A 22045-nucleotide genomic window follows, 5' to 3' on the forward strand; every position below is an offset into this window, starting at 1 on the left:
TGACAAAGTGTTTTTCAATATCGGGTTCAAATCATATCTTGGCCATTAAACCTCTACTACATGTGTCCACCTCTGATATCATTGTCAGAGCTGTCTGGTCCCCTAAATAAATGTGGGAACTCCTGATGAGTCTCAGCCCGAGGTCCTCTGCCTGCTTTTTGTTAAGTCAGACTAGCTGATGAGAAAGAACAAGACAGTGATGATAATATGTGCTCATGTTTGAGATCACAGAAGATATTATCTGAAGTTTGCAAATTGATTTCAAAATCATTTAAGATTTTAAAACTCCTGCAGTTTGAGCCCAGCTTTAGTAAAACTCTCTGCAGACTCTTAACGAGAACTTTGTGAGACCCAAGAAGAAGTTTTCTCAGTCTTTTGATCTCTCTCTCTCTCTCTCTCTCTCTTCATCTCTGCAGCTGTTTGTGTCCAACCAAAACCAGATTAAAGACACAGAGAGAGACAGAATACCGCTCACCCCTCATTACCAGAATCAAAGACATTAAAAGCCTCTTGCCGTCTTCCCCTCCGTCTATAATCTGGATTTTTCTTTTGGCTGGGATCGGCCCCTCTGAGCTCCTGGTGCATGACTCATGTGACTCTTATTAAGTGGCGCCGTTATTGCAGCAATGCATCAGGCGGTGATGTCATCAGTGGGTGCCACGGCTTGGGAGTGCTGACGTGACGTTCAGCGGTTCAAAAGATAGACCTCAAAAGTAGATTTCAAGTGAAACATGATACCTTACTGCCTGGAGATCTAAAGGTTCACACACAGATACTTCGAAGGGTAAAACCTGATGTATCAACATGTTGTTTTCATAGAAACTAGTTCCATCCCAGCCAGGAAGCCAGAACAACTTCCCCTCCTACACATTGTTTGCAGAGCAAAGTTGGTATGAAGTCTCTCTGTTGGGAACTGATTGTGCTTCAACAAAGATCTGCCGGCCTAGTCAGATTGTTTGAGCAGGGCTTTATTTGGTGATGGACAGAAGAGTAACGCTGACTTAGTCATACACGTCATCTGAGAGACGTGGAGTTTAATTCATTTACAACAAAACAGCTTCTGTCTGAGAAGCGAGCTGTCTAGATTTGGAGTCACATCTGTTGTAAAAGACAGCAAAACAACTTGAAAAGGGCAGACAGTTGACAGCGACTGAGGCATGTGTTGATACCGATCGGGACATTTCTAGTTTTAGGTAGCCATTTGTCAAAAACCAAAACATCAAAAAGAATTTGAAAAGTTTTTTTTTCCTTTATATCATGTCCAAAAATGTTAAAAAAGGCAGCTGGACTTGTAGTGTTACTTGAAGACGTTTCGACACTCATCCAAGTAGCTTCTTCAGTTCAAGATTAAACAAAACTACTATATTGCGACACAGATTTCAAAACACTTCCATCGGCCAAACCTTGACAATGATGAGGATGATGCTCGTCATCCCTGCTAACATGTGATTAATGTCTTGGCTCAGAGGAATGATCTCATACACCTGAACGTGTCTGTGTTTGCACAGTGTGTATTTTACTTGTTCAGTGTGTGTTGAGTGAAAGATGTGTTAATAACTGATCAGACAGAAGTTTGAAGAGGGTTCCTGCTGAATATGTCTTTATGGTTGAATTGGTTGTTTAAAGTAAGTGTGTGTGTGTGTGTGTGTGTGTGTGTGTGTGTGTTGTTCGACCCATATTACACACACATTCCTTTGGGGTGAGATCATAACTCCCCACCCCCCACCCCCCCACAAATCACCACCATCACCACCCCACTAAGGACCAATGGACGGTGGCCGACGAACAAAAGGCACAGACCCACACACACACACACACACACACACACACACACACACATGCATACAATCGCACACGGTAGCTCCATATCCTGTTTACCACAGCAGGTACCTCCTGTCCATCTTTTAAAGGGCATTTCCACTCAAACTTCACTTTATTCACCAGACTTGACATTCTTTTACAGCTCTTGTAAAATGGATTTTTACAGCATTTTCTGACCTTCTTTGGTAGATGTACTTGTGAAGGAAAAACAGGAAGTAATGGGTTGAGGGATGACACGCACAAAAGGGTGCAGGCCAGAAATAAATCTGCATCACTGCAGTGATGGGCTGTAGTATCGTGGACACCCCAGCTTACATCGACATTTGTCTTGTTCTCTCGCTGAGTTCCTAATTATTATTTAATGAATTAGGTTGTATAGCAACTGTGACGATGTATTTTCTTCTCCAGAGTATTTATTACAAAAATTATACAAACCTGCCGCTAAGTCTTTTGTGAGTGTTCTGAATCTAAATAAATCTGCATTTGATAAGTGTAAGCACAAATGTAAAGTCTGTGAATTCCTAACTGAGGAGATCAAACCTGCAAGGTGCTCAACATAAACCAAAAAATAGAAAATAATCTGAATAGAATTCCTTTAATGCAAATAATAAAACAAGAAATGTCAGGTAAACCAATAATTTAAGAATTCACTTCATTCACAATGTTTAGACGAATCAATGAATAACTGACGATATGGCATCTGTAACTGTGTTGGATGGTGAAGGTTGTGTTCATTAGTACGAGGATCTGCCTCAGGCGTCAACTGTTCTGTTCTTTTCAGCAGTAAATTGTTGGGTAGGAAGCAGAATATGTATGTCGTCATGCTAAGGAACAGCTGTTGTTATAAGCACAGTCGTTTGGGGGCAAGATATGTACTTAAATGAAGTGACAAAACAAATAAATAGTCATGAACAAATTTAAAAAATTCTGTTATGAATCCTTAATCAAGCAGAGAGGCAGAGCTGCTTTGGAAAATTGGTAAGGAGCAACTTCCCCAAAGTCACCCATGTAGTACCAATAAATAGTCAGATTAAATCAGTTTAAATTCCGAAATGTATATTTAAATTAGCATCAATACTGAATTAATCAGCTTTAACTATATTGTGTAACTTGTGGAGTTCTCAGGGTTCCATCCTGTCCCTTTTTCGTTCTCACCATTTTGTAAGTTTTAGAATATTTCAATTTCTTTCTTAATCCCTTCTGTACGTTACATAGTTGATTGACAGACTGGTTAGTGCAGGGGCGGGCAATTATTTTTCCCAAGGAGCCACATGAGAAACAGAAAATATCTTGTGCCCACAGGCTGAACTCGCTTCTGCAATTTGTAAAAAGCAATAAATTGCATTGTTTTGACAAGCTGCGACTGGTAAGAGTAAATGTTATGATTAAGCAATGGAAAAGTGAGACTGCCTTACAAGAAATTATTTATTCAATCAAATTCTCCAAAACAATGTAAACAAAATGTGAATGGTTTTACCATATGTGACTTGCTCATTCCAGTCACACACTTTCTGAGTTTCATACTGTTGAAAAGAGGATATTAAGCAGTCTAACCACCTCATCAAAATCAGGTTGAATGTCTGAAGTGAATATGCAAAGCACAGCTGACAGATGATCATCAGTGATCACGTCCTTTCGGCATCAGTCAAGTTTTTGTATTTCTCCACGTGTTTCGTCTCGTAATGATGATTCAAACTGTAAACTTTCAACACAGCAACATGCTCTCCACAAGCTAATCACACAGCTTTACCTCCGACTTCAGTAAAAAAATACTTTGTGGTCCAGGTTTTGTTGAAAACTCTGCACTCGGCATCGACCTTTCTTGTTCGGCATGAGCGGGCATTTTCGAGGGCTAACGTCTTGTCACAAGGTCACCAAGGGTTGTAATAACAAGAACAAAGTTCGTTTTGGCGAGGTCATTTATACTTCACAAGAAACTTGAGTGCCGAACTCCGGGGAGGTCTTCTTAGGCCCCTCCCACCGCAGGATACCTCACACACGCTTAACATTGTGGGATCCTCATTAACCACACCCACTCCAATTTCTGACCAATCACAGAATTGTTGTCGGACACCATGCAAGAAAAAAGTTCTGCCCGGATGATGTGTCAAGAATTAACAAGAACAAACAAGCTTTACGCGGGTCGGTCAGAGTCAGCCATATACGTATACGGCCTGCAGGTTGTGTCATGCCCAAGTCTGGGTTAGTAGGGTAAGGTAGTACAGTCACTAAATCAGGCACTTAGGCAGTCACTAAATAAACAAATCTTTTCACAAACACATTCAATTATTACGTATATTACATTTACATTACATGTCCCACAATATTTAATGATTTGTTTCATCAGATTTGAGTTAATTATGTTGTGAAACGTGAACTGACCTTGTGGAGTTCCTCAGGGTTCCATCCTGGTCCTCATTTTGTTCTCTCCATTTTGTAAGTGTATTTGAATGGCTTCTTTTCTTGTTTGAATGGCTGTGCTTCTTGTTCCCGTGTGTAAGTTAAGCAGTTAGTTGACAGAATGTTTTTGACCAAGTGGTTCTGCTGCTGCGGAGCATGCTGGAAATATACTGTAACAGAAGAACCAATTTTATTTTATCAGATATGGCTTAAATATTTTGGGCTTAACTCGAGGAGTCCCTCAGGGTTCCATCCTGGGCCTCATTTCGTTCTCCCTTTCTTGTAAGTTTTAAATATTTGAGCTTTTTTTTATTTCTGTCTGAAGTAGTGGACGATTTGACTCATTATAGGTCGGTTAGTATGTTTTTAGTTTAGCTTGCAGTCACAAAGGGCAGGTATTTTCGGAGTCTGCCGACTCATGATGTAACTTCCTGTGCCAGTGAGGGTGTGCCACGCTGATAAGGGAGGCATTTTGTTCCACCCCAATTCACCTTTGCACACACAGAGTTTAGCCCTCTCTCTCTCTCTGTCTCTCTCTCTCTGTCTCTCTCTCACTTTCTCCTCAAACATTCACTCTTTCTTTGTCTCCCTCTCTCTCCTAATGCAAACTTAAACCCTCCCAGCACCCACTTCTTCGTTAGTGTCCTTGTTGTCTCTCTGTTGTTTTGTCTCCATAGTAACTGGTCAACGAATCAGCAGGTATCGGCAGGAATAGCGGCCTAGATCCGGGCTGAATTAATCAGGGACCTTTTGTGAATGGATCTGTGGACAAATAAATCTCTGAGTGAGGAGTTGCTTCTTATGCTCCCTGTTTTCTTGATCCAGTGCTTATAGTTGCAAGCTAAAACCTAAAATGAGATTACCTACAACTTCATGCATCCCAAAATAGATGACACACTCATGGAATTAATATTATTGACAGTTTACCTGTTAATGGTAATGTTCAGACGAGACGCTGCCAATGAGTTTGTCTTTTGAAAGAGTTTGAGAGCTGCTTTCCAACAGTAACAACCTGAGGTGACAAAACGGAGCAAAGAAAGAACTGTTGTTTGATTTTAATCCATCCACTGAAATTACCTTATTAAATCTTGCCTTCGTCTGTGTCGGGGTCTTTATCCTGTCCAAATACAGGTTTTGCAAGCAGTCCTTGTTTTTATTTGAGATTAAGAAATATCAGGACTCTTCAACCTGCATTACTCTATTTGATTATTATCAGTTCCTTGACGACATGGAGCAAGTATTTGGGTTTACCTGCCCAGGTGTATGTGTGTGTTGGCAAGCTGCTAAAGCTGAGTATTTATGGCAATTTTCTTTGGACTAAACCAAGACCATGACGTCAACAGCGGAGATCCCCTTGTATAAAATATTGGTTGAAGATCTGTGTCTTTGTTATAGAAGATAACCGATTGCTACAGATTGTCCCGAGCAGACCTGTAGTCGTCAAATGAAGAGTATGGAAGGAAGAGATCAGGCTGTAAGCTGCAGGAAATAATGCAGCAGATTATTAGAACTATCAAAACCCTTTGTAACTCACTCACGCAGACAAAGCCTTCACTCTGAAGCTGGATGTAGATGCCACGAATACCTTTCTCTGTTGTTGCTGCTGTTGTTGTTTTGCTCCTTTTCTATTATCGCTTCAATTCAGTCTCACTGTTACTCTTGACCTTCATGTGAACAAGGTTACCATGGCAATAGCCTCATTACTCCCAGAACTGTATCAACAAAAGTGTACCAACACTGTCCAAAAATAGTGTTTATCATTTATTTAGTGTATTATTATTATAAGCAGAATTTCTAGCCCAAAAAGATTAACATAACACTTGAAAATGTTAGTTCAGCCAAGCTACATATCTGAAAACCTGAAAACTTTCACAGCTATTTGACAGTGCACCAGTGACTTCCAACATCTCATCATTGAGACCCCTTAAGGAGTCACAAACCTAATTTAAATGATCTGATCAGATGTACATGTTTACCTCAAAACATCATTCACTTTAGAAGTTTATTTTCAAAATGGTTCTGCTGCTGTGGAGGATCAAATCTTTTGGTTTTATCAGATATGTGGTGAAACTAGAGTCCATTTAAACACACTTACTGCGTCTCACTTATTGCAGCTGCTCATACTATGTCAAAAAAATAATGAGCTACAAACCATGTTAAAGCCCAGTATAGAGAGATAAGTGAGGAAAAACAGCAGCTTAAAGGTACAAAGGTTTGACTTTTATCCATGTCATGCATCAACTCAACAGTCTGTTTGTTCTTGTCCTGGTTTCATAAAGAAGGTGTCTGATTTAGTGTGACTAATCAGTGAGTGATCTCACCAGGGGACGATGTCAGTGGGGGTAAAGTCCGCTAACTACTGCTGCTGCTGCTGGCTGAAAGGATGTTTGACACTAACGCAGGTGTGGCATTACAAACTTAGAGCGAAAAAGAAAAAGATGGAACACTGGAGAGGAAAGAGAAATGAGGCATAAAGACTTCAAAGAGGTAGAGAGAGTGAAAAGGGTCGAAGAGGGACAAGGAAGAGTTCTTATAAACAATGAAACGTGGAGATAACTTTGAGTCTGACGAATAAAGAGAGATTAGAAATGTGGAAAGCAGGATGTTGCAATCTCTCCTGTGTGGATATTCAACACACAGTCATTATGCTGTGTGTAATAGTGTTGTGTCACTGTGGGTGAGGCAGCAGCTAACCCTCAAAAACTCCACCTATAAACCTGAGTCGCTGTAACATGTTTGGACCACTGCTGTTCTGCTGACTGTTTTAGACGAGCTGGAGCTGAACATGGTGGATTTCCCACACTGTGGAGGCACAGCTCATATTTGCTGAGCTCAGCGCGGTGTTAAGAACTGGCTTAAAGCTGCATAGTTACATAAGCAAAGAGACAGACACATTTAGTAACTCTGAAGGTGTAAAAGCTCCGGGAGGAGAAGTGCAACTCTAATGAAATGGACTTTATTTAGTCAGTTTGTGTCGTTAAAAGCCATCCTCCGCTAAGAGAGCTACTGCTGACATCCAAAGAAGTCTTAATAAAAACATTTTACGCTAAAGATGCTTACTGTATCGGGATCCTGGTTGAGTTGAGCAGGTGATCGATCACATTGCACTTTCAAAGAAAGTGTCAGAGCTGCACGATGCATTGAGGGGCAAATAAATTCTTTAAGAAGCGAGTAACTGCACACTCAGAGATACAGTCACACTCCATCTGGATTTGATTGTGGGGGTGTGTTTCAAGGAATACAGAGAAGGAAAAAAAACAAACTGCAACTGGATAGTCCTCCAACCAATCAGAGCAACAAAATATATTCTATATTCTAGACAAATCGCTGTGAAATGTTTATCTTCCGTAGTCAATATCTGTTTACAAGCGACGTGGTAGCCGACTCTAAAAGGCTTGCTTCTCCAATGGCAGCCATTTTGTTGAAAACAAATTTAACCACACAACGCTCAGATGACATGTTCGACTACGTTGCTATTACTCTTCTGTCCATCACCACATAAAGCCCAAATTGTTTGGGCGGAGCAGACCTTTGAGCTGCAGAATAAAATCCATAATCCACAGTGACTCCAGATCGAAATCCTAGACAAATATTTTGTGGCTGGAGGAGATTTTATGTAGCATACAGGCTAATTGATAGTGCAAAGTTAACATGACATGTGAAGCCCTGCCCAAATGCTCTGATTGGCCTGGCAGATTTTTGCAGGAGCGGAATCAGTTCCCAACTGAGAGACTCCACTCCAACTTTCTAGCTCATAAAGTTTGTGGGCAGGGAAGGTTGATACCAACAGTCTGACTCTATTCTCAACAGATCTCAAGAAGAGCCACTCATCTGATCCTCAACACAAAATTCGAGATCAGACAAGAAGTTTAAAATCATACGAGTGACAATCTTTTTGTTTAGATGACAATCATGTTAATAATCCTCTTTATATCCATCTTCCATGGTTTCAGTTATTGATAACGTTCAAATTGGTCATAGCTCTCTGTTCTTCTTCATTTTGACCAGAAAGAAATTAATCTAAAGGCTTTTGTTGACTTCTGTTTTCCTCACATCTCACCCATCTCTATTTCTCTAATAAACAAGAGTAAATCTCACTGTAAAACTGGAAAATGTGTCACTGTGAGAAAGACGGATTAAAAAATTCCCTCTGAGCTTGGTGTGCTGCACCCAGAGATGACCTAATATTGCTGTACTTGTGAGTGTGGCTGGTACAAGCTAGTACAGCGAGGTCTGATTATTGAGAAACATTACCCAGCGGCACTCTGTTCTGCTCTTCTTAAACAAATATGAAATTCATAGTAAACTGTGGAGCAGCTTCTGTTCACTGGCTGAACTCTGGCGTAAACTCTGTGACGCCATACGAGCTGCTCAGAAAGCGACGGATTAGAGCAGCTGTAATTACGGATGTTGGTGATAAGTCATGCAGGTCATGTTTTATCCAACAAACTAAACTGGAAACAAAAGCAACTGGTCCTTAGGGAGTTTATGTACCTCTGTGGGTGGTATACACCTAAAATTCACATGGCTTGGGTCTGTTAACGACCAGATACTCACCTGTAGTCGGAGGGATTTGTTTTGATCCCGCATCAAAGGATTTTACCGTTAACAGACCCTAGTCACGTTTACAACTGTTCCTAATAAAAAACCTAAACTCTCCACTAGTCATTTACAAACTGAAGACATTGATGCAATGTCTTTTATATGGACAATGATTTCCACTGGACTTATATTAACCACATGATCACAACTGTGACCTCTTGTTCCATCACCCACTTTCCCAAAGACCCTGTTCATATCCATTTCCTTTCATGATGTTTAAAATGGTGTTTGGTGTTTTTCCTTAATACTAGAAATTTGGTGTTTTCCTTTTGCTTTTTAGCTCGCCAGTTTGTGCATTAACAAGAGAGCCAACTGTAAACTGGCAGCAAGTTATAAACTGCCAATTAATTAATGTCCATGTCAGGAAATGGAAAAAGGCCAAATGCAGAATATGCATATACTGTGCATATGACCTGTATCAAATTTGACATAATGTCATATTTGGAATAGTGGAACATTAGTGTGTATTAAATTAATTGGTAATAAATAAATTCATTAATAGCTATTAGGTCTCAATATCGCTACTGATTTCCTGAAAAGATTTGATTCCAATTCTAAAAGTCACACATATTTTTAAAAATCTAAACGAAAATTTTATGAATCAATACCAGATCTTTAAAATCAAGATCCATTTGACAATGTATTTATTTATTTTTAAACCCAGCCCAAATAACTCCAAATATCTGAAACTCTGTGTCTGTATGAAAAGTATAGAAAACAAGGAATTAAGAAGATCAGATGAAAGAACTGATGTTGGAATATGGGGTCTGTTGCTGTGACGGATGTAGTTTTTGTAGATGATAAACAGCAGACTGACTGTGAAACTAACCTGTTTTTTTTTTTTTTATTTGTCTCTTCAGACTCTAAAGCCATCGTAGACGGCAACCTGAAGCTGATCCTGGGTCTGATATGGACTCTGATTCTGCACTATTCCATCTCCATGCCAGTCTGGGAGGGTGAGGACGAAGAGGTAACATCCACCATCCATCTCTTTGTGTCCTAACTTCATAACATCAGTTCCTCTGCAAAGAAACAGAAACTCTGTTCTTAAGATAAACTTGAAATGTAAAAAACGCAAAACAAAACAAGACCATTTATCTGCTTCCTAAGTCCTAATCTGTTTGTGTTCAGGCAGAGTCAAAGACTCCTAAGCAGCGTCTGCTGGGCTGGATCCAACATAAAGTCCCTGATCTTCCAATAACCAACTTCAGCAAAGACTGGAGGGATGGCAAGGCCCTGGGAGCTCTGGTGGACAGCTGTGCGCCAGGTACGTTTCAAGGCTGTAAAGCTGAGGTCAACACTGGGCGATAAGAGACATTACTGTTTTTGAGAACTCAAACCAACAACTATTGTTGCAGAATTGTCCAGCAGAGCTCTGACTGTTGTTGTTCTTTTTGACCCTCGCAGGCCTCTGTCCAGACTGGGAGACCTGGGATTCAGTGAGACCAGTGGACAATGCCAGTGAAGCCATGCAGCTGGCCGACGACTGGCTGGGCATCCCGCAGGTTAGATTCCCTCTGATGTTACTCCATGCTGATCTGAGTGAATAGATTATTTAGAATCAAAGTAAAGCTGTGTAGGGTTTTGAAATTATGGGTCAATGTGATTTTTAGAAAGGTAGACATTCATAACACTCAAACTTCTGCAGATTTTTCTATCATCTAACAATTCAGATATATGTTTTTGTATCTTTTTACACCACCGACATATTAAATCGGTCTGTATCCTGTAGCACAGATGAGGCAGAAATCCCTCTGCTTTGTTTTTTCTCCAGAGGTCAGGGTTCACCTGCAGCATCTCACACAGACTCTGTTTGGTTTCCTGAAAGTTTGCAGCACAGGAAACTGTTTTTACACCCTTTTTTCTGAGCTTGAGACAATGCAAGCCTCGGATTTACCAGCTGAAACGGAAATGGCTCATAATGCGTTACGTAATAAACAATTCCCAGGAAGTAATTAGTAAAGTGTTAATGTCAATGAAATGAGTAGCCGTTTTCTTTTGAGGTTTTTTCACAGGGTCAAATAAATAAAATATATATACTGTTTCTCTGAAGATACTAAAGCTTAATTTCTTTCTTCAAGAAAAAAAAAGACCATCTTAGCTAGCCAGATGTTTGTGTTGCTTAATTGCCTGAAATGTTGAACATCGGTTGTTAATGACGCAGAGTTCAGTGTCCTGGACTGAACTCAAGCGTTCGAGTTCATCACAGCCACATTTTCTCCATCAATCATTACTGATATTCTTTTACGTCACACACGTCTACTGTTTAGATGGTTTCCTTGACTTCAGTCCCACACAATGTGAAGCAATGATTAGTCAAATGAAGACCTAAATAAATAAAACTGTATTCACGTTTTGTTAACAATATGCAGTTACTCCAGATTGTTTCTGTAAGAAAATCTTTCTAAATATACACGCTGGGTTTAAAGCCAGCTGCAATATTCTTAACGCGATCTCTGTTGAGGCCATTTTAATCCACGTATATGTGTAGGGTTTCTCTAAAATTTAATGTGGTCAAAAGTATGTGGACATACCCACTCTCAGATTTCAGTGTACTTTTGGTTTGTGACTCAGGTTACAGGGGAAATCTTGATAGTGCAGCTTTTGTGCCAGCCTCTGTACACAGAGCAAGGTTTTTAAAGAAATCGACCTCAACCCCATCCAACACTTTTTGGATGACCAGGAGCTCAAACTGTGTGTCATCAACAAACATCAGAGTTGGACGCAGAGCCGACTCTAGCCGTTTTGGTGACTTAGGCGAGATTATGGTTTGGCGTGCACTCACCACCCCAAACATCAATGGACAACCACTGTATGACAGAACTTAGAGGTTTAATTGTTCATCAAACACACAAACAAACACACACTTAAATAAGATAAAGTAACATTATTAACAATAAAATAATAAAATAATAAATAAAATAATTAAATAAAATAACATAAATGAAATCAGAGTTCCTGTTCAGGTTTTGTGCAAATATTTGGAAAGTGCTGACCGCCCCCTCATATGAATAATAAAAATACGCTATGTTCAAACAATATAAAACAAAAAATGAGGTGCAGGTTTAACTAAACAGCTAAATATTCTACTGCGCTCCAAATGTTTATTTGCATACAGAGTGCCAACTGTGATCTGATCTCAGGTGATGGCTAGAAGCTGCTTTAACACTCAGATCGGATGTTTGCCGGAAGTTCAGGTTGATTTATTTATTTTAACAGCCCTGATCTGTGTGTTTGTGCGTGCAGGTGATCGCTCCAGAGGAGATCATTGACCCCAGTGTGGACGAACAGTCGGTGATGACCTACCTGTCTCAGTTCCCCAAAGCCAAACTGAAACCCGGAGCTCCACTTAAACCCAAACTCAACCCCAAGAAGGCTCGAGCATACGGACCCGGTAAACACGCACACATTGGAAATTTAGTGTCAGGAGACGACGAAGCGAACAACTTCTAAAAGGTCGTCATGTTGTTGGTTAAATAACAATCATAGTTGTTCTCTGTTAATGGGGGTAATGGAAACACTGATCTGACAATGTGAGGAAGTGAGCAACTTTTAGTGTGAACAATGAGCTGCACTCACATCTAAAACACCCACACACCCACACACACACACACACACACACCCACACACACACACACACACACACACACATACATATATAGTATATACTGGTATGGCCATTTGTTCTCTGTCTTGCACCGTACCCCTGAGAAGGAAATACCTGGAGATTCATGCAGAGGCAACGCAAATGCTCTCAAACTAACACATCCAGCAGCTGGTAGCTCTGTTTTCATTAGACGATACTAAAGTGGACAGTAAAAACAAGAAGAAGTTATATAGAGTACATGGTATACAAGCTAGTAGCCGCTGATAGACGGTAATAAAATGACACATCGGAACCTGTTGCTTTTTAATTTTTGATCAGAAAGGGAATAAAAGAACGTAAACACTGGCTACGTTTACATGGACACTACTATTCCTCTAATAATCAGAATAAAAATAGCCCAGTCGGACGGGACTGTTTTTACCTGGGGACGTCATGTGATTCAGAAATGACCCCCCTACGTCTGTGTTTCATGTGGCGCTTTCGCACGGGATAAGCAAACTCTATGTTTTACTCTGATTTACTATTCCACTGCATGTGAGAGGACATTTTACACTTTGGGACAGTTTTAGTTACTTTGCAAATTGATAATAAAAAATCTATTTTAAAAAATTAAACATGATGTAATAAGACTATTGATCCCGGGAAAGAAATTACGGACGACCTGGCAGCGACATCTCAACTTTGATTTACAGCACATCCTTCATAATTCTGAAGTAAGGCAGAATAAAATCGCATATCAAACAAAAGTCTTCAAAAAGTAAAAACGCACCCCCTAATCACAGAGATACTGATTCGCACTGGATTAGTATTATCACAAGACCTCTGGGGTAGGTAGAGAAGAAGAGGTAGAGGTAATCTGCAGTGTAATTTTTATTTTACAAATTACAGACATGGACGATCATCACAGGACTAAGATCACAGACGACCTCTGCAATTATTCCAAATTACCGGAGGTCCCCAGATAAAATTAATCCCATGCGAATAGGTTTAATGTCTTCCTTAACCACCTATATCAGAACAGACTGAGGAGTTTTTCAGTAGACTGAGAGCGGTGGTGTAAACCTTTGTTAATCTGATCTCCTAATAACAGTGTTAACACTTGATCTGTTGGTTTCTCTCTGGTTGGAATAAATCCGTTCTTATGTTTGCTCCACGTGGGGTAAATATCAGGAGAAGAGTTTCCAGGAGGTACAGGAACTTCGAGGTAGAAAAACAAGCAGTTGTCGAAACAAGTGTTTGAAAAGATGAACAGAGCTGGAATCCACGTGGACAGCAACTTTGTCAGTAATGGTCTATAGTGACTGATGTTTTGAGGCATGAAAACGCAGATCTTGTAATTTTATTTAGCGTCCATGTAAACAGTAAAGTTGGAATCTCTGATCAGAATGATTGTTCAGATTGAGAAATATTGTCCGTCTAAATGAAGCCAGTATTGCTGTTGAATTGTAGATTCACCCATTCAGTTTGTGGTGCAGTGGAAATCTGACTAAACTGTAAATCAGAACTTACAGAAAACTCCTGTTAATCCTTGTGTAGGTCTGTATGAAGTCAAGATTTGGATTAAATATAAGCTCCTTGAAGCAGTCTTTGAATTGCTTGACTATATTTACTGATTGTGTTCCTCTGTAGGTATCGAGCCCACCGGGAACAGGGTGCTGCGTCCTGCTGTGTTCACAGTGGACACATTCAGTGCAGGTCAGGGGCAAGTCACCATCTACCTGGACCATCCAGACGGCACCAGAGAGGAGGTACACACCAGATCCTCCTCCTCTTCATTAGAGTGTGTATTAAATCAAAAGTACTATAAGTGGCACATGATTTCTCTGTTTGTGTTGTCAGCTGAAACCGGAGCCTAACGAGGGAAAGAAGACCTACAGCGTCACCTACATTCCTCAAGTCATGGGGCCTCACAAGGTGACAGTGTTGTTCGCCGGCCAGCCAATTCCCAAAAGTCCATTTGAGGTGGACGTGGACAAGGCACTGGGCGACGCCTCCAAAGTCACAGTGAAAGGCCCCGGAATCGAACCTGTGGGAAACATCGCCAACAAACCCACCTACTTTGACATCTTCACTGCAGGTGATTTTAAAAAAAAAAAATGGGAAAGAAAACGGCAATGATCATTTAGAAATAAAAACATCATTAACAAAGGTTTCCTCTTCTTGGTTCTCTTTAGGAGCCGGTACAGGAGACGTGACGGCCATGATCCGAGACCCTCAGGGTCGCCAGAACGTTGTGGAGGTGATGATGGAGGATAAGGGTGACAGCGTGTACCGCTGCACCTACCGACCCACTCAGGCCGGACCTCACACCGTCATCATCACCTTCGGAGGGATGGGAATCCCCAAGAGCCCGTTCAATGTGGACATTGGACCTGGTGAGTTCTTCTTTAAATGTCAACCACATCATTCACATGAGCTAATGATCATCACCTGTTCACGTTGTATGCTGTCTCTTTATCTGGCAGCCTGCATGCCGGGTGCATGCAGGGCGACTGGTCGGGGTCTCCAGCCGACTGGGTTGAGGGTGAAACAGGTCGGGGACTTCAAGGTGGACACCAGGAACGCTGGCAGTGGAGAACTGAAGGTTCTCGTCAAAGGACCCAGTGAGTACAACTCAAACTGTAGAGGCTTTAATAGAACAATAGAGATGTGTTGGACGTCTGTAAAAACTGTAGAAAGACTAAATATTAATACTCATAATATTCATATGAGAGGAATGGTAGCTGTCCGTATACTTTTAGTTATCTTCTTATCTCTTTTAGTTATGCAGTTTTACTGTGTTGTTTTTTCTGACCAACTTCAAAATGTTTGTAACTGATCACTCAGTGAAAACTGTATTGATGAAGTGGATGATTATGTCAGAAAGCTTTCATAATTTTGGCTAATCATAACCGTATGTTGGATCTTGATTTCAGAATCATGTGGGAACTCTGGTAGACAGAGCCCTGCTTAAGCTAACATTTTCATCATCGTCATCACTGGCCGAGTTCCAATCGCCACGTAGTTTTCAGTTAAATAAAATGTGAATAAATGTGAGACGAATAGATGAACAGTTAGTGGTGCTATTAAACAACTGCAGGAAATGACACAACATTGTTCTGTTATGATGTTTAACTCATATTTAAATGCAAAGAACTCCATTTGTTGTGTGCCAGGTCAGTTTTTTTTTTTTTTACTGTAAACCAGAATATGACTTCTCTGTCTTTAGGCCTTGATTCAGAAGGAAAACAAAACTTCCTTGAAAGGGGAAAAACGGGATGAAATGAAAGGGTTGTGTTTGCAAAACGGCATCATGCAATATCAGAAACATCTGTGTTTGTGTGTGTGTGTGTGTGTGTGTGTGTTCAGAGGGAGTCGAGGAGCCGCTGAAGCAGACCTCCAGTCAGGATGGCGTGTTCTCCTATGAGTATCATCCTAACAGTCCCGGAAAATACGTAGTCTCCATCACCTGGGGCGGTCAGCACATCCCCAAGAGGTGAGCTGTACAATGTGTGTGCGTGAGTTTGTTTCACTGCGTTACTGCAACACATTACCTCATCTGATCTGAATGCTTGGATCCTCCGGGGAATTAAGACTCTTACCCTGGGCCTCGTGTTCTCGTTGTCACCTCTCTGTAGAGCAGAGTGGACATTAGCACAGGGAGTTCCTCACATTTCTGAGCAGCACACCAGACGGGAAGAGAAGCCAGAGTCAGACCTGTAACCTGTAAATAGATAATTAAATGTCATCTTGAGCGTCACCACTGTCTGTCTGTGTCAAGATGTGGGAGTTAAATAAAGTCCACTGATGTTTGCGTTCAGTGTAATGATTTAAATCAGAGTCGACCTAATTTGTGCTAAAAACCTGCTTCGTCTCTGCAGAAATGAAACAAAAATTTAAAATTCCTCTTTAATTATGTCAAACTTAGACTAATGAAGTAAAAAAACAAGACAGTGGTCGTTGGAGGAGGAATACTTAGAGGTAAAAATTCACAAACTTAACAACGGAAATGAAAAAAGCAAAAAAACAGCAGTGTGTCTATGTTATGCAGACGGTAAATCTCAACTGACAGTTTTATTTGCTGTGAAGCTGGTTTCCATCGGAGTGCAACAAACATTAAGACACACACACACACACACACATACACACAGACCTACAGTCAGTAACTGCTGAATATTGGATTACATTTCTGTGGGGCTCCGAGGTTGTTGATTTGTGTTTGTGTTGACAGCCTCATGACTGATTTCATACTGTGCCCCAACACGCACACACACTTGCACACACACATAGTAAGTAGCTTTTTGCTTTTCATATATATGTTGTGAAATTAGCTCATTTTAACTGAGAAGTTGTCAAGGAGGTGTACCGTGAGTGGAGCTGAAGGGGGTAGGTGGTGAATAGTAACCTGTGAGGATACACACCTGTCACTCTGAGCAGCCACGCCCTTAAGTATATATAACTTTAAGTCTATTTAAACAGGTGAACTTTTTAAAATGTCTCCTCTGTAGAGTTGTCATTAATGGGGAAATTAGCTATAGACACCAAAACTGTTTCTGTACCAGGGTGTGGACATTTCCATTTCTGCTGTAATATTGCACATTTTAACCAAGAGGTGTATGGGGATCAACTCACTTTTGGAGCTACAACTGCAGTTTTTGGCACTTGGCTCGATTTTCAGTCCTAGAAATTCTCGTTTGGATTTTACACATTTTGACAGCTGCTTTGTTTTTTATCCAGTCCGTTTGATGTGACGGTCGGTCCGGCGGCGGGGCCGCAGCAGATCAGGGCCTGGGGTCCTGGCTTGGAGGGAGGCATCGTGGGTAAACCTGCCACCTTTGTGGTTGAATCCGTCGGCACTGATGTGGGAGTGTTGGGTGAGTCTCTGATCACAGTAGGCTTAGTTTTTAATTTATCAGATTTACCAAGTTTAATCTTTTTATTCATCAGACTCTGACAAAGATTTAAAATAACATCTAAAACAAAGCCAAGAAAAAGGCAACAAGACTCGTTGCCACTGATGATGTGGCTTTCTTCAAAACTTCAACAGGTTCACCTTCTCAGAAAACCTCAGAACTGGAAAAAAAAAAAAAAACACTTGGAAAAACATCTTGAAGAAACCAGTTGCCTTTGAGACATTTAGGATTTAAATGTTGTCAAACCCTAACCGTACCTTACTTCCACTCTAACCCGATCTGCTGTGTCTTCAGGTTTTGCCATCGAGGGACCTTCTCAGGCTAAAATCGAGTGCGAGGACCAAAATGACGGGTCATGTGACGTCCGTTACTGGCCAACAGAACCTGGTGAATATGCCATCCACGTGACCTGCGATGAAGAGGACATAGAACACAGCCCCTTTATGGCATACATTGTTCCTGACAACAACACCAGCCACCCAGAGAAGGTCAGTAAGACTCAAAATCTGCTCTTGGTTTTTGTTCAGAAACGCTGACTGGCCCACCGAACTTAAACTGTTGATGGGTCTGGTTAGGTGTTGGGTGGAGAATAAATATTTCTGTTTTTTGTGGTTTTAGGTCCAGGCCTATGGGCCAGGACTTGAGAAGACCGGCTGCCTGGTCAACCAACCTGCTGAGTTCACCGTCAATGCTGAGCATGCTGGGAAAGGCCCTCTGAAGATCACAGCTCGGGTCAGACACAGGAAACCACACAAACTCAGTTACTAACAGACATTTAGTCCTTACAAAGAAGCCAAGAAGGTTTAATTCTATGAATATGATTGTCATGTTTCAGAACTAGTTCTGTGTGTCTGTAGTTTTCTCTTACATAAGGATGTTTATAATAATGGTAACAATTACACAAATTATCAATTTATCTGTAAATTATTCTTTAAATTAAATTCTGGAATAACTGAAACTAAAAAGTTCAAAAGAATAACACATTTTTAATGATATAAGAAGAATTCTTTGCAGCTTGAGTTTTATACTTCCTTTTTTCATTTTCCATATTTGACCATATTTTGAACTCTCTTGTTTTTTTGTTTGTCAGGACGCAGAGGGACTTCCTGTGGAGGTGAAGGTGAAGAGTAAAGGTGACGGGATGCACTACTGCTCCTACACCCCAGCCTCCCCTCTCAAACACACCGTGGCCATCGCATGGGGAGGAGTCAGTGTCCCCAACAGTCCCTTCAGGGTAAGCAGCCAATCACAGCTCCCTGTTACTGCAGGAAGTCAAACTGCCCTGCTCAAACCTGAGATCCAGTCAGAGCCTGTATTTAAGACGGAAAGCCACAGGGTTGTGCAATCTGAGCGGGCTGTTTCAGAGGAAAGCTTTGGGAAAGCTACGGTGAAATACAAAGATGGAAGCAGCAAATCAAAGAAGCCTCTGATTATCATCACCACATATACTGAGGAGAGGCACTGCTATTAGTTTTCTTTCACAGACCACCGGTAGATCACTTAAAACTGAATAAGAACAAATGTTACCTGTGCTGCTGAAAATAGACCTTAAATGTTAAATAATGTCTTGAAAGAAACAAAAAATAAATAAATGCTATAAGAAATTACAAAGAAAGTAGCCCATTAAAATTGCAGCCAATTATTTTAGAACTTATTTCAGGAGCTTCTATTAACTCAATAGTTTAACTTATAGTTAAATGATTTTTTAACATATACGAGTCGATTTAAAAAATATTAACACCAGTGTCATTTCTATACATAAAGGACAGAGCTGGTGTCAGTATGACCCTAGTCGAGCTTAAAGGCTGTAAACGGAGGTAAACATCAAACTCTGCTCTGTCCAAAGTTCAACAATTAGGTAAAGATAGGGGAGGTTTTTTTTTTTGCTTGAACTGTTTGTTGTTAAACAACAGCTGGTAAGGGTTTGTCGGTCTGATTCCATCGGATGTGACATAATAACTCAGACTCCGTTCAGGTCACCTCGCATTAACATCCATCCTGGACAATCGGATCTCAAGTGTCCAGCTTAAAGTACATGTGTGGACACACCACAGACACATTTGAGTGACCTGTCTGATGTGGAGGTCATCTGAGACTCATTTGACCTCATTCCTTTATTAGTGTGAACACACAATAAGCCCTGGGTCACATTAAACACCACCTACTCAACAGGGGTGATCTGTGGAAGAGGAGTTTAATTCACTCATTCAGAAAAAAACATAGATTATCGTAAATGATCACCTGAAAAGACAAAAGCACCATAAGTGATGTCTTTTCACTAGTAATTATAGGCTTTTTAAATATTCTGTCCTTGTAGCTGTTAACTAACTAATGATAAATTCATCTAGAATAGAATTAACTAATGAAATACTTGAACGTGGGTGACTCTGAAAACAGATTGGCACAAGGTTTATTACTGATGTATAAGGACCCGCAGTTACATATTTCCTCAATAATGACTGGCGTCTTTATTTACCTTTTATTACCAGACATTTCTCAGATTATGAATGCTTCAGGGGTTCAGTTATAATCTCTGGAAAAAAGAAGATCAATAGTTAAATAATAACTATAACATGTAGAATGTTGTTACAATATTCCACTACACCAGTGATAATGTTCAAGAAGAAAAAACTGAGTTCTGGTATCAAGTTCTAGTTGGGACGCATGTGGTAATATCACAATCGACCTTCATTGCCGGTAGTTCTTTGATGTCAGATAGGTGTGTCCCCACCTCCAAACGTAAATAGAAACTCTCATTTCTATTGTGTATGCATTAAACAGACAAGATACAACAAGTTACATAATGAGCGTTAGAAGTGTTGGTAGGTGTGTTGTTAACCTTGGCCAGACAGAGCTGTTTACAGTCCTTATGCTAACCTAAGCTAGCCATATCCTGAACCTAGTTTTATACTTAATACACAGACATGGGAGTACAGCCGTTTATTTTAGGGCTTAAAACACTTTCACTGCTGGTTTCAGTCTGACTGGAGACCTGTTTCATTTCTCCTTTCTCTAGAACAAAGGCTTAAAAATGCCACTGATCTCTTTATGAATGAAAACAAATACATTTGTATTGAAAGATGTCCAACTACTTTTTCCAGTGTGAGTCAATAATCACATTTGTTTACCAAAGGCACAGCCAGTATTAACAGACTGAATCAAGCATGTGTGTTTAAGGCGGTCAGCTAATTTAGTTAGCAAGCTAAGAAGCTGAAACATTAATTAAACATTTTACTGTTAACATACAGTATCTCACAAAAGCGAGTACACTCCTGACATTTTTGTAAATATTTTGTTATATATTTCACGGGATAACAACGACGATATGACACTTTGATACAATGTAGAGTAGTCGTGTACAGTTCATTTAACAGTGTAAATTTACTGTGCCCTCAAAATACCTCAACGCACAGCCTTTAATGTCTAAACAGCTGGCAACAAAAGTGAGTACACCCCTAAGTGAAAATGTCCAAATTGTGCCCGATTAGCCATTTTCCCTCCCCGGTGTCATGTGACTTGTTAGTGTTACAAGGTCTCACGTGTGAATGTGGAGCAGGTGTGTTAAATTTGGTGTTATCACGCTCACACTCTCTCATACTGGGAGTGTTAGTGCGATAGTCTCAGCACTGGTCACTGGAAGTTCAACATGGCACCTCATGGCAAAGAACTGTCTGAGGATCTGAAAAAAAGAACTGTTGCTCTACATAAGGATTGCCAGCACCCTGAAACTGAGCTGCAGCGCGGTGGCCAAGACCATACAGCGGTTTAACAGGACAGGTTCCACTCAGAACAGGCCTCGCCATGGTCGATCAAAGAAGTTGAGTGCATGTGCTCAGCATCATATCCAGAGGTTGTAATAGATGTATGGGTGCTGCCAGCATTGCTGCAGAGATTGAAGGGGGGAGGGTCAGCCTGTCAGTGCTCAGACCATACGCCACACACTGAATCAAATTGGTCTGCATGGCTGTCGTCCCAGAAAGAAGCCTCTTCTAAAGATGGTGCAAACTGTTTGCTGAAGACAAGCAGACTAAGGACATGGATAACAGGAATCATGTCCTGTGGTCTGATGAGACCAAGATAAACTTATTTGGTTCAGATGGTGTCAAGCGTGTGTGCCAGCAACCAGGTGAGGAGTACAAAGACAAGTGGGTCTTGCCTACAGTCAAGAATGGCGGTGGGAGTGTCATGGTTTGGGGCTGCATGAGTGCTGTTAGCACTGGGGAGCTACAGTTCATTGAGGGAACCATGAAAGCCAACATGTACTGTGACATACTGAAGCAGAGCTTGATCCCCTCCCTTCAGAAACTGGCCCGCAGGGCAGTATTCCAACATGATAACGACCCCAAACACACCTCCAAGACGACCACTGCCTTGCTAAAGAAACTGAGGGTAAAGGTGATGTACTGGCCAAGCATGTCTCCAGACCTAAACCCTGTTGAGCATCTGTGAGGCGTCCTCAAACGGAAGGTGGAGGAGCGCACGGTCTCTAACATCCACCAGCTCCATGATGATTCCAGTGGCAACCTGTGAAGCTCTAGTGAACTCCATGCATGAGTGAAGGCAGTGCTGGAAAATAATGGTGGCCACACAAAATATTGACACTTTGGGCACAATTTTGCCATTTTCACTTTGTGTGGTATACTCACTTTTGCTGCCGGCTGTTTAGACATTATTGGCTGTGTGTCTAGTTATTTTGAAGGGACAGCAAATTTACACTGTTATA

At 40.9% G+C, this 22045-nt stretch overlaps 1 protein-coding gene across 1 annotated transcript in view; it reads left to right on the top strand.

Moving 5' to 3' along the window:
• Positions 1-22045, top strand: part of flnba (filamin B a) — a 68908-nt gene that overhangs the window by 15819 nt on the left and 31044 nt on the right. The window contains exons 2-14 of the mRNA XM_084542445.1: positions 9684-9793; positions 9955-10090; positions 10231-10328; positions 12070-12217; positions 14060-14178; positions 14270-14507; positions 14605-14805; positions 14896-15033; positions 15779-15905; positions 17147-17283; positions 17617-17810; positions 17941-18054; positions 18413-18556. Of these exons, the coding sequence (XP_084398571.1) occupies positions 9684-9793; positions 9955-10090; positions 10231-10328; positions 12070-12217; positions 14060-14178; positions 14270-14507; positions 14605-14805; positions 14896-15033; positions 15779-15905; positions 17147-17283; positions 17617-17810; positions 17941-18054; positions 18413-18556 (1904 nt within the window). The remainder of the gene's footprint in view (positions 1-9683; positions 9794-9954; positions 10091-10230; positions 10329-12069; positions 12218-14059; positions 14179-14269; positions 14508-14604; positions 14806-14895; positions 15034-15778; positions 15906-17146; positions 17284-17616; positions 17811-17940; positions 18055-18412; positions 18557-22045) is intronic.

The sequence above is a fragment of the Chelon labrosus genome, assembly GCF_963514085.1.
Source record: "Chelon labrosus genome assembly, chromosome: 4".
In the NCBI taxonomy this organism is placed as follows: domain Eukaryota; kingdom Metazoa; phylum Chordata; class Actinopteri; order Mugiliformes; family Mugilidae; genus Chelon; species Chelon labrosus.